This window comes from Brienomyrus brachyistius, chromosome 12 (genome assembly GCF_023856365.1).
Source record: "Brienomyrus brachyistius isolate T26 chromosome 12, BBRACH_0.4, whole genome shotgun sequence".
In the NCBI taxonomy this organism is placed as follows: domain Eukaryota; kingdom Metazoa; phylum Chordata; class Actinopteri; order Osteoglossiformes; family Mormyridae; genus Brienomyrus; species Brienomyrus brachyistius.
In genome coordinates this window covers 1003306-1016876 of record NC_064544.1, presented here as the reverse complement: position 1 = coordinate 1016876, position 13571 = coordinate 1003306, and the positions used below count along the sequence as shown (strand labels likewise).

At 44.3% G+C, this 13571-nt stretch overlaps 1 protein-coding gene across 1 annotated transcript in view; it reads right to left on the bottom strand.

Moving 5' to 3' along the window:
* Positions 1-5066: 5066 nt before the first annotated feature.
* LOC125704774 (transcription factor COE3-like) overlaps positions 5067-13571 on the bottom strand; it is a 93513-nt gene continuing 85008 nt past the window's right edge. Inside the window, 5 exon segments of the mRNA XM_048970784.1 lie at positions 5067-5194; positions 7369-7458; positions 8949-9134; positions 12079-12253; positions 12569-12634. Of these exon segments, the coding sequence (XP_048826741.1) occupies positions 5163-5194; positions 7369-7458; positions 8949-9134; positions 12079-12253; positions 12569-12634 (549 nt within the window). The 3' untranslated portion in view covers positions 5067-5162.

Sequence of the window (13571 nt, the reverse complement as noted above, 5' to 3'; positions counted from 1 at the left end):
ACTAAAAAGTGTTTTTTTTTTTACAGACTAAAAGCCATAGTTCACATTCACTGTGTGAGTTCAGGTTTAAACAACATGGCGGTAGGCTGGGCTATTAGCAAAGTACAGACCTCCTGCCGTTTTCAAAGCATCTTCTCATATTGACATGCTATCAACCAGGCCGCTCCAGTCATCAGATGGGGGGGGGGGGGTGGTCACAGCAAGGCCCAGTGGCTCAAGGTGAGTTCCACTATTCCCCCGGCTGCCACGCTAGGTCAGGGTCGTGTTTGGTTCATGCAGTCTCAGTGAGACAGGCCCCCCCCACCGTGGAAATGTGTGAAAATATTCTATTTCTACTTTAATCAGCGTCAAAAAGATCAAGTTAATGTAAAAACACCCTAAATACAATCTGGCAAGACCTGCCATTCAAAAACTTCTTTTTGCTGTCTTTCGTTCTGTCTGTCTGTCTATCTGACTATCTGTCTGTCTGTCTATCTCTCTGTCTCTCCGTGTGCGTGTGTGTGTGATTAAATGTATATTTACCTATGTCTTGCATTCACGCCTAGTTCCCTTTTCTGGAAGGGCTACGGAATCCGCAGGATCCAGCCCCTAACCATTTTGTGAAGCCGTCGACTGTCCGACGGCAATAAAATAATTAACAAGCCTCTGTCCGTAACCATACTATATTGCCTTTAACACACACATCACCAGACTGATTTCATTTTGCTGCCGATAGAAAGTTGACTCGAGGCAGGAGGAGGAAGTGAGCGAACTCTCACCAGACAGCCGCGCCCCGTAAACTCTGCTCACCCTGCGCTTTACTACCCTTAAAACGGTCGGTGTTGAAGCTCGAGGTTTTACTGCGTGGTTATGCTCCAAACCTTGAATTTTATTTTATTTATCTCTGAAGTATGTCTAAAAATACACCTGAAGTGGGGAAAAAACCTGAAAAAGCTCAAGGAGATAGGGCTACCTTGCGAGATCCTAGATCAGATGTTTAACTGTAAAATAAAACAATATAATAATAATAATAATAATAATAATAATAATAATAATAACATATTTTAGAATGAAAAATGTCTTAAAATTATGCTCTGTGCATGTAACTGATGTAAGTTTGGAAATGCCAGTGCAGTCTGAACAATAGTACTGACAGAAAGTTCAAGCCAAATGTAATCTTTATTAGCCTGTTTCTGTACAAAAACACGGGGTTACCGTAAAGCATGCACCTATTTACAGCATGTTCATGGACTGAAAAGAAAAGTAGAATACATTGTAACTTTTTCTCTCAGTTTTTGTTTGCAAAGAAATTATTTAAATATTGTGCTTTTATATAATTTGATTATTATATAATATTTTGTAATCCTATAACAACGCGGTCTTTCAGTTTCTCGTTGGACGAAACATGGACAAAATGACACTGTGTACTTTCCGAAAAACCACAGAGCTTTGGGGTAACTTTACAACTGCCCAGAAAATTATCCTTTGAGGAAAAAAACTCCGCAAGCCTCATGGAAAGAAAGGGTACCAGAGACGAGTCCGAACGGGAGGCTTGACAGGTCAGCCGAGATCCGACTCGAAGAGATGTTTTCATTGTAAATGGCTTCGGAGAGCCGTGATATTGAATACAGCTGTCTTTGTGGGATGTTTAAGGGGGCACTACAAAAGAGGAAAGTACTACAAAGAGGATTTCATTACCTCTCATACATAAAATCGTGTGTTTTTCAGTACTTTGTAAGACAGGATTGCTATTGTGTGACCGTGTACAAAACCGTGAGCTCCTGCCGAGACTTCATCAAATTTATGCGACTCCCGTCCCTTTGATAAAGTTCAGGACCAAACCGAAATCCACTTCTGAGCTTTCTGGTAATAACTATTTACAAACCTGCAGCTACCCAATGAATTATTATACACTGTAAATTTAAAACACACTAACATAAACAAAACTAATAGTAAAAAACTATACTAATGTTACATTTTGTATGATTGTATAAGTTCTGGAGAAAATAAATCGAAAGGTATCACATTCTATGCAGTTGCATTTTGTGCTAAAACCCAGGATGAAAACCTCCTGTAATTTAAATAAACAACTGACTCAAATCCAATCAGCTGTAAAATAGCGTTAAACAGGTACTTATTACCGTATTGTCCCAACTATGCATTTCAGCTTTAGGTTTCTGATCATACATTAGTAAGTTTGATTGCACGCTCACTTGTTGCCATACAGAATAACGGAACCTTACATGGATACCTTCAGCCAAATCAGAGTGGCAATACAACGATCGATATGATAGCTTGTAAAAGCTGAACTATTTCTCATTTCATTTTCTATGCTGACGTCGGTCAACACGGGTTTAACATGGGTTTTTATCTTAGAAAAATCCCAGCCTTCGTGTCGTTTACCCTGCAACCCAGTAGGGTTCAAATTGATGGTTGTTGTTCTCATTAAAGGGAACATAATGGTTATTCACACGTTGGGAGTTAATTCACATAACAACCAGTCGCACAACACCAAGACTTTGAAAACAACATATTAATTACGACGTGCCACACACACGGAGACCCACAGACAGGCACACGGTACAGAATGTGCACAGAATCGCAGGGTTTAGATGTACTTATGAAACACGATTACAGCTTCCTATAATATGTGTGTGCTCTGCTCCAAATAAGAATATTCCCTTTCGTATGTATAAAAAAAACTACAAAGACTTCCCTTTAACGGTTGCTAGATTCTTCTTTTTTTTTTGTCTTTGCCACGGTGCAAAAATCCCAAATCGTTTTGTCAGTTTTGAGAACTTCAGAAGTGCAGAAGGCGCAACGTACCGTACGGGAGCATGGTGTATTGTAAGGCATCGATTTATATATGTATATATTGTAATTTTATTTTATTTTACAACTATTCCACTGCATCGGTGTGGAGTGACAGTTGCTTGCATTACAGTAATACAAATTGCATAAGTAAATGATACAGAACTGTGTGCAACGACAACATTAACATCAACAACAACAATCACATCGATGGGAATCTCAGTTGGTTTGAAGGGACACTCAACTTTTGCCTCCGCAAAGCCCCTGCCATCAAAAGTGGATCCGGGACTGTGTGTGTGTGTGTGTGTGTCTGTGTGTGTGTGTTTTTTTTTTCAAACCAATAATAGCAGTTATTATCAATACAAGCATGTCAATTACATTTATATACAACAAACACAATGTATAAAGTTTTAGCACAGAGTACACTTAAAATGGAAAAGAAACTTCACCAAACACTACAATCGCATTAATGTATATGTCTAGTATGCATGAGACTTAAATGAACAGAAGAGTGTAATGAACTAACTTTAGAAATATAGAAATTTCCATGATAAAAGTTGAGTCTCCCTTTTAATTAGAATGACAGGAAAAAAAGGAGAATTACTTCCAAAAAGGTTAAAAAACATATCGGTGCATATTCGTACTAGACTTCTTTTTTATGTTTTTTTTTCTTTCTTTTTTGCCTGCTAAGATGCATTTCTCCTGTAGGTGCCTCACCTAAAATAGTGCATTAAGAGATAACTATGAGTACACATCCCTCACAATAATACACAGAAGACGAGGAGAAAAGCAAGGGGGCGGGCCAACGACTGTATACAAAAAAAGTTAAATATAGTATCGCAAAGCATTTTATACAAAAGTGGTGGAGTGTAGATCCTGCTTAAAAAACAGGACGATCTGATCACGCTTGAGACATTTTTTTTTACAAAATCGTCATTTGTCGTGTTTTCTTTTTCTTATTTTTTTTTTACAATATCTAAAAGGTTTTAAGACATCAAATGTGTTTACATGTATATTTCACACTATTATTTAGGCCTAAATCACCAAATAAATTCCAAAACATACCTTATAAATGCATACAAAAACACACAATAAGAAGTTGAACAATAATTCTGGTAGCTAAAGGTGGTTTCAAATTGTAGCGATGCATTCCCAGTTTTTAATCTACAAATGGACAAACCTGGAAGGATGCTTAGTGGGACGGTTTCGTTTTGGAAATATGTCACTTGCTAACGCTATTGGTCCCAAAGACTTGGGGCTGCCCTATCATCATTCATCTCCCACCGGGTTCAACTAGGACTTCTGTACGATATGAGAATATGAATGACTTTTTAGAAGATATGAACGATTGGTTCTTTCGGAGATAATAACATACTTGAAAAATGTGTGATTTTTTTTGTTTGCTGGTTTCAGTCTGTCCTCATGGTGATGGACTTAACCAGACCTCTGTACCAACATTATCCAGGTGTTTTATTAGACTGTGACATACCATTTGAATGGACTGAGGAAGGAAGGGATCAGGGTGTTGAGGGGATGTATTGGGACACTCACCCCCTTAATGTGCCTATACTGCACTAGGGTCTAGAACTTGCCTATGCCCTCCATAAAGTGTTTCACATATATTCAGCAGTTAGGTTTAGACCTTAGCAAGCTCTCTGGCTTACGTAGAGTGACTGGATAATTCACTGTGGAGCAGTAGGCTGCAAGCTGTTCTCCGCCAGCAACTCTGAGTCGAGCAGTGGAACTCTGCCAAGCTAAGACCCTAAGACGCTAACAAGAGGGAAGTCCGATAACCCACTCTGAGTGTGGAAGTGACCCTCAGTCCGGCCTGCATGACAGCTAAAAGATGCGCCTTACACTTAATTCTGAGGCTCCTGTCCAATATATGAAAAGAGGACTGATCATGTTATTATGAAGTTATACATCCTTCGGTTTCTCACTGGGCAAAAAATGTACATTTCCTGCATTACACTGCATTTTGTTTCTTAAATAAAGAGGATGGAGTGTTCACCAGGAAGCCGACCGTGCTCAATTTCAGAAACGTTGGCCTCGCTTTTAGCGGTTTTTCCCACAATCCCCCTCTCCCAGTTAAACATGGGACGTGCACAAAGACGCGGGCCGCCGGTGCATTTGGCGGAAGGACACAGCGGAGGCACAAACGCAGGATAGGAAGACGTAAGCGAGGCTAGTCTGGCAGGGCACAGCTGGTCGGGGGGGCCTGGGTGCTCCACTGCAGGATAGCTGTACTTCCGGGGGGGGGGGGGGGGGGGGGGGGAGCAGGGGGAGCGATGCGGGGGTGGGGATGCTGTGGTCTGAAAGATTACGAGGGCAGATGACTGTGACGTAGGCCTTGCAAATCCCGGTGCCCCTGTTCACATAGGTGGGACGATGAGGCCAGCCATAGCTGAAACAGGATCGGAAAGCTGGTCATTTAAAACATCGACATGCACGTCACACACGTACAGATACACTGAGCAGAAAGCCAGTTTTTTGTCTAATTAAATTAGTGTCACATCCATTCTACAAAAATGATACAATTAAAGTAACTAGATAAAAACTCATGACATTTCCTTTTTGGCATATTAAAGACACAATGTTTCTCCAGTGAGTTCAAGGGCGTCGATTTGTGTATGGACAATAGGGACGTGTCTGTACTAATACTCTGGGAGTACTGTGTGTCTTTAGGGAAGCAAGGTGTTCAGGGCTGATTTGGTCCCAAATTATGTTGAAATCAAATGTAGACCCTTGAGTGAGTGTAAAAAAATATATCGTTAAATTATCATTTAACGTTATACAATAGCTATGGATTTATTACAGATTTATTACAATTACTACTACAGATGAACACACAGAACTAAAAATGTAAAAGGAATCAGACATATTTATATATAAATTCACATGACATGGGGGGGATGTTAGGATGACTTCAAGGGCCCCTGAGTGACAAAATTGGCAATTATTACCCAAGCTGTACTGCTCAAAAGTATATATTTGTAATTTTCAGTAGAAAGACACATATCATTTACCATCCAGCAATCAAGTATATTTATTGCTTGAATGAATTCTCCTAAAAACACAATTAGAACAATAAACAGAGAAATACAACATGAAAAGGAGGAATAAATGAGATTTCACGATATGATCGACATGATCGATGCGGCTAGGTGACAAAAGCGTCGGGCTCTTGCTGTAATCCCATTTCACAACGTAGATAAACAGAGACTTCTCCGAAAGCCTGCGGAGATCTGTTTTTTAGATCCGGCTAAGCCTTCTGTGAGTCTTTCAAAGATGACTCCGCTTGAGGAAACCGCGGAAATGTCAGTCACAGCGGGAACGCGGAGGAGAAAAGAAAAATCGGAGCATTCACCACAATTTTCTTTTCCATGGGGAAGAAGAAAAGAAAATTACAGTATATTTAACATTATTTTATGTATGCACGGCACATATGATATTTCTATAATTTATAGGTTAATTTACATTTAAAGACCCCATACTGGTGAATAAGTTTTGCTCGTTGCTTATTGGAATACCGAAAACTCAATATCACTGCGCATTACTACAAAACAGCACTGATAACAAAATCTGCAGCAGAAATCTGATTTAAGGATCCTCAGTCATATCCTGCGATGTTTTTGTTTGCCCCCCCCTCACAATAAAACCAGCTTTCTGTCATCCTCTTGGCAGTTTTATGCGTGTCGATTTGAATACGAACTAGCTAGTTCTGCCAGGACTGGCTAAAACACGGTAACAAGGTGACATGCCTTTAAGGCCAGGAAACGTGCGTGTTTTTCGAACAACCGCTGACACCCGGGTCGGCATATGACCGTGAGCGGATGCCTCGTGGGGACACAGTACCCAGTGAAGTTCTGCTCTTGGCACAAACGGCACCGTGGGAAACTCAGCGACACAGTGGGTGTTTTTTTTAGGAACCATTCTAACCACAAATATTAATTTTAATTGGAAGTTCAGACATCAGCAGGAAAACATTTTCTTTGATTCCAGTTTTATTGGGTATTTACTTGGAATTTTTTCAACACATTGGATAAAAAAGATTTGGTCATTTCAACAACCCAAGCATCGCCTTCCCAATTATCTGCTTATAATAAATTATCTGTATATAAAATGTATTTCTCCTTTGGTATTCATATTATTGTTTATTTACGATAGTCACCTGAAAGCAATCAGATGTGGTTAAAATTATTAGCACCAAAGAGTTTGCAGAGCAATATAACGAGAGCTGGAAGTTATGGATCAACTTTGACCACAAACCGTTTACGCCACGAGACGGACGGGCCGAGTTTCTGTGAGGTTCCACCTCATAAAGGTTCCACCTCATACGTTTACTGGCTGTCTGGGTTCCACTCCAGAAAAGGAGAGGATTTTATAATAAAAGTTGCCACATCTGACTCGAAGTTTCGAAAAACTATCAGTTTTAGGACCAAGAAATCTATATGAAAGCAGTGAATTGTTTTGTCTTTTTAGTACTATCTAGGCAGGGCTTAGTTTAACTGCCTTCATCGACCAATATCTAGCAGTAGTGGGCAGGGCTGAGAGGCAGGCAAGGGGCGGGGTGCTCACCCTGTAGGCTGCTCCCATTGGTGCTGGTGCAGGTGGGGGGCGGGGAGGTCTGTGGCCGCACGACAGGGGCGAAGGCGCTCTTCTGTTTGACTGCAGAGATCATATTGACAGGAGAGAATGAGAGAAGGCCAGTGTGGGCAGCAGAGGAGGAAGAGGTGTTAGCGCTGAAGGAAAGAGCAATGGAGCATGTCTCCTTGGGAAGGCTGAAGTGGGGGGGTGCGATGGTGACTGAGACAGACAGACAGATACACAGGCATGTGAGGAAGCGGGTCGCCCCATCGATAAACACGGACAGGAGTCTCGATTTGGGACAGAATTGCCACGGCGGCAGGAAAATGCAATGCGGTTGCTGATCGATGCCACAAAGTTGATCCATAACTTTGCCCCCTCACAAATTATACCAAAAATCACCTTCCCTTCACCACTAACCTTACTCAAAGTATGTCTGTTCTCCTGCTATCTCATTTAACATATTTGTCTATAATGAACAAGGACATGTACTGCTATAATAAACAACGATATTATGCTTGGCAGAAATCCTTTTACGAGAGGACAACACATGGAGGGACCCCTGTGATGACAGACTGCTCCGGAACCGGGCACTTTGGCTTTCGCTGAATGCCTCCGGACTGTGTGGGGCACCCGTGCAGAACCTGTCCGGGGACTTCCATCTCTGTGTTTGTTGCCCGCGGATACGAAGCTTCCGTGAACAAACTATGCGACAGCTACTCAGAGTGTGCGAGCTGCAAGCGCATTTTTAGCAAGTGGCAGTATTTCACTACCACTTGCTAAAAATGCGCTCGCAGCTCACACACTCTGAGTAGCTGTCGCATAGTTTGTTCACGGAAGCTGTAGGTAAGAAGGATTCACGAAGGATTCAAGACGGTTCACAGAAGGCGGTAAGAAAAAAAAGCATCCAGAAGGGTGGCGTACGTGTGCCTATGGGTATACCATGCCGTTATCTTTATTGACATTTTCTGTATGTCCCTATAACATTATAAGAAGAACTGGGTATTGCTGAAGTATTTACCCAGTGATTTACACATTTCAAAATGAAATGAGTCCTTTTTTCCCCAGGTGAATCACATCAGTCTCCTTAAAGGCAGTCAAATTAGCTGCCTCTGCATCAAGGCTACTATAAAACTTCCATGTGTTTGGGATTAAGTGAGTTTTTATTGGCGAACCTGCTCTTGCAGTCCTAGAGCAGTGTTTCTCAACCCAGTCCACGGGGACCTCAGGAAGGGTCCGAGTTTTTGCTCCCAGCCAATCAAGAACAATGAACACCTGGTACAGGTGTGTTAGGAGATGGGAGGGAGCAAAATTCTGGATTTTCTGGGGATTCTTAAGGAATGGGTTGAGAAACACTGTCCTAAAGGGTTCATCCCAAAAAGATTATTAGCACCCTTTAGATCCTTAAGAACCGATTCATTCAATGACACCAATTCTCTCACAGCAGGAGAAGAGGAGACCATGGAGCCACAAGCCCTAGAGCAGCAGATACCTTCTGCCCCCCTCCCACACACAGCCCCGCGCCTGAAACGTGCTTGGGGCACGGTCTCAGCCAAGATGCGAAGACGTACTTGCGTAGGGGGAACTGGCGGAGGAGCCGTTGAGGAAGCTAGGAGATCCGGGCACCCCCAGGTTGGTCATGCCTGCCGCCCCATAGCCATTCATGGTGGAGGTGATGGTGTTGTAGTTGGACTGTTGGGGCGTGGAGCTGGGCGCGTAGCCCCGGGGAGACACGCTGTTGGAGTTGCGGGAGTAACCTGGATGTAGCACAGGAGGCATAAAAACTCGTTGAGAGACTCAAGACGGGAACTCATACTTGTCCAATGGCAGCAGGGAAAGGGTGGATCACTCAACAACCCATTAGCATGTAGAGCCAAGGGAGAGGCCACCGAACATGGCCACCGGGGGACGGGTCAGCTGGCACTCCAGGGGAATAATGAACAGGAGGCAAGAACGCTACACTGCCGACTCATTTAACCCACAATCACGTCGAGGATGAGGCCAACCAGAGAGACAAGCCAAGAGTTTCACCCACAGAAAAGAGGACGACAAAAAAAATCAGTTACGCCCCCCCAGAATATTAAAAGGCTTTAAATGTAACTAAAGTGTCACATTAAACTAAATCTCGACATAATATACGTGCTGATTATCTCTGTTTTACAGAGAATAATGAAAGCGTTGTCAGTTTTTAAAGGAGCGAAACTCTTAGCTTCGGTGTTATTTTGTTCAGAATAAGAGCATGGAATAAGTAATTAGGTACTCAAGTCAATTCTGTAGTCGTTTTCCCATGATCTCATAGATTTCCCAAGGTGTTCCTTCCTGAGCCGTTAATGTGAAAAGCAGGCGAAGGGAGGAGAGGCGGGAATGACGAGCCGTTAGGCGGGGGGGGAGGGGCATTCCTCTGTCCAACCGCAGTGCCTTTAACATCACGGCATGCACACGTGCAACACAATCTCTGCATCGCATTTTTGGACCAGTGTTCGGACACCGTGGGCCAATTCGTGGCCAGACCTTCCAGTTGCATTCCACATGGTGTTGACGTGTACCGGTTGGCGCGGACGTGTCCCTAAGACACCTGTGGATCCGTACGCGCCAAAAAGCCCGTCTTCAGTCCTGTTTATCGCATTTGCTGCTGTCAGTGTGGTCCATCCTATCGCTTGGCTAAGCTTTCCCAGCCGGGTTCAAGGCTGTATTTAAATTCACAAGCACTGCCACATTTCCATATCCAGTAATGTTCGTAGAGCTCTTACTGTATATAGCTGAGGATTGTTTTCATAGCTATTAAAATAGCTTTAATAAAAATAATTCCTAATAGTGATACATAATTCTGCTTATCTTAAACCCAAAGGTCCGGTTCTGTGACCTATGACCCTTTGGGCTGTGCAGCCCAAGGCCTGTTGAGGGTAAGAGCAAATGCAACCGCTCCCAAAAGCTTGGAAACACTGCAGCATCTGCGGCATGCACTGGAGCTGCAAGGGGGCTGTGTTTCGGAGCTTGTTATATGCTGCTCTCGTCTCAGGCTCTCTACGTGGAGTGACAGGGTTCTGGGGTCCTTGCCGGGACATTTACCCCCCACCCCCCTGATCTGGTTTGAATGTTTCACCAGCTCCCGTGCTAACAGGCAGCCATTTTGCGGCGAGCTGCATTACTGACTGGCGGCTGAAAGCAGTCCTACTGACAGCCAACACGTGTGGACAGAGTGTTGCCGTGAGGCTTGTGACGTCATAACCCCCAGCGCCATCATAGCAACAGTCAGTGCAAAGGTTCTGGTCCTGGGTGGCACCATAGCTTCAGGGACCCCCGGATCACCAGGTGCTGCAATAGCAGATCCGCCTGAACCGTCAGGCCCAGATCTTGCTACAGACCGGGAACTCATTCAGCCCAGAGGGACATGAACCTCGGTTCCATCCGGATAAAGACAGATGCTACCCTACCCCTCACATCTGACTCGCTATGATCACTATTCAGTTACTTCTGGATCAACTAATCAGATACTTCAGGATTTAATATCCTCCTTCCTCCTTGTTCACAGGATTTTAGCATTTCAAACCTAAATCCTGAGCAGCATTACTTTTTCAACCAGAGCTGCTCATAAACTTAGTCTTATAAAGCTGTAAAACCGTTATTACATTAAGCAATAAGTAGTTTTATAAATATAAATTCAAATCAATTCAATGTCGAACTAATCAGTGAATATAAAGCTGTATAGACAAGTACGAATTGGGGGTGTATAGGTTGCAGTTGTGACGGCCTGGAATTTATGTATATGCGAGGGTAAATACATCAGTAGCTAAGGGCACTTTCCACCACACCAGTAACGTAATTTTGGCACTTACTTTCAGTACTGACTGCCAGTCGAGTACCAGTACCAAAAGTACCGGTACCAAAAGTACCAGTACCAAAGCATCTGGGGCTATTTTTCGGTACTTTCGGGTGGAACTTGCAAATGGTTTAATTTCAAGTGATTATGCCGACAGCCTGTTTCTAAGCACAATAACGATAAAGTAAGTAAAAAAAAAATAATAATAACATATGGATGGACAAATGAAGAGCGATCGAATTTTAGACAGTTTCGAAATATCGCAATACTGTAATAAATAAATAAATAAAGCAAAAAAGGAAATATATATTTCACAAATCCATCTAAGAGTGATTTAAACAGCAAGGATTGTCTCGCAAAAGAAGCAGAGTTAACCTTTAAATTCATTTTTTAAACACATACTAAATAATCTTGAGAAGGAAACAATCATTAAAATTGTAGAGCTTGCAAAGTTTTTTTTCCTATGACAGAGCAAAAAGGTTTTAGCGAAACGCTTGCGCTATGATGTCCATATTGCATGAAGGCATATCGCGACCTTGCTGACTAAGTAAGCCCCGCCTCCCACTGTGATGTCATTCAGTGGCAATACCAGTTTTTCTGCCAGTGGAAAACCAACACAAAGAAGTGCTGAACTTTTGGTACTTTTCTGAAGTATCAAAAGCACAATGCCTGGTGCACTGGAAAAGCACCCTAAATTCACTAAGCATTCCCACCTTTGTTTCATGTTCATCAAGACGTAAAGGTATACTTGACACCATCTCCCATGCATGTTAATTTACAGTCTCAATATTGGAAGGGGTCATGCCAATCCTGGCACCCTGCATCTCTTCACCTGACCACCGGGGGCAGCACTGAACAGCCTGTCCAAACACGACACTCACCCTGGTCACCCTGCGAGGCCTCTGAGATGTTAACGGCCAGCTGGCCCCCGAAGGAGTTGACCCCCATCATGCCTGAGTGGGCGGCCGAGCCGGTAAGGGAGGGCAGCTGGTTATGGCTGCGGGGGACGCTGTAGAGGGCTTCTGTCAGGTCGGCCGCTCGCTTTAGGATGATCTCCTGCAAGGGGGGGGGAAACATGAAGGGGGGGGGGCAGAGGTCATCGGTGAGGCAGGGTACAGGTCACTTCATCTTCTGTTAGGGTGAGGTGTCACTTTTTTACTTGACTACATTCCTGCTCCTACATCCCTCAGCGCACCTGTCTTCACAGAGGTCCTCTGAGGTCAGAGAACGCATGTCTTACACCCCAATCCGTGTTTGTGTTTATCATAAAAATCCTGCGACATTTCTGTTATAAACACACGGACCCCAAAGTGATACACACCCTTGGGCCCCCCACCCCATCCTTGGCGCGTTGTGACAGGCCTGTCCTACCTGGTTGTTGTGCGGCATGCCGTACAAAGCCTCCACCAGGTCGGCTGCCCTCTTCAGGAGCACCTCCTGAGGGAGAAGGACGGGGAGAACGTCTCAGAGAAGGAGCTCCAAAAGCCACGGCTCTCCTCCCCGCGCTTTTAACATGCTACGTTTCCTGTGCTAGGCCGCTCGTTAGCTTGCAATGTTCGCAGCGCGGGTGACGTACCGAGCAGCCAATGCCAGGGCGCGAATTAAGTGGCAGTGACTTTTCTTTTTCTTTTTTTCTTCCATTTAGCAGAAACAGAGTCACACGTCTAATAGCGGGTGACAGCGGGAGAGGAAGTGAACGGAAACATGGCAGACGGCGGTGGAAGCGGCGGCCCGGCGCGCGATAAACACAGGAAGTGGCTGCCAGACACCGCTAAATCAGTCCTGCAGCCGCAGAGAGCCGAAAAGAGGGTTTTCCTCTTCCTGTGGCAGAAGGCAGCCATTCGGTCTCCCGCTGACTCCTCATGCTAACAACAGGCAGAATTTCGGCTTTATGCATCATTTTTAGCCTTCAAATGCTACGTCCTGTTTATTTCAAAGGAGTTCGGCGAATTTTCTCAGTTTTATTATTAAGCATTTCCTACGGGAAGGACGTGGGTTAATCGTGAGCAGGGCAGTTTGCTGCACACCGCACCATACGCTGGGATGCTGGAAGGTGTCGCCGTGGGGACGCACTGTACAAAATGGTCGCCGGAGCAGCAGGGCAGGTGGGTGAGCATACAGCTTGAAGACGGGGGGGCGCAAAAGCGTTCTCGGACCGTTCCTGGTGCTTCTGATCCAGGCCACACATTAGCGCTAGCGTATTACCGGCAAGCCGCATCTGCTTATTGGATTTCCCCTGCCTAATTCACCCCTTCACCCCCCCCACCACCAGCCCTACCCAATACTGCAGCTCCACTGCCCCGGGGCTGTTTTCTCACCACACAGACAAGAATGCGTCCAGCTCTGCCCCGAGGGGTCGCCTGGCACTCCCTCT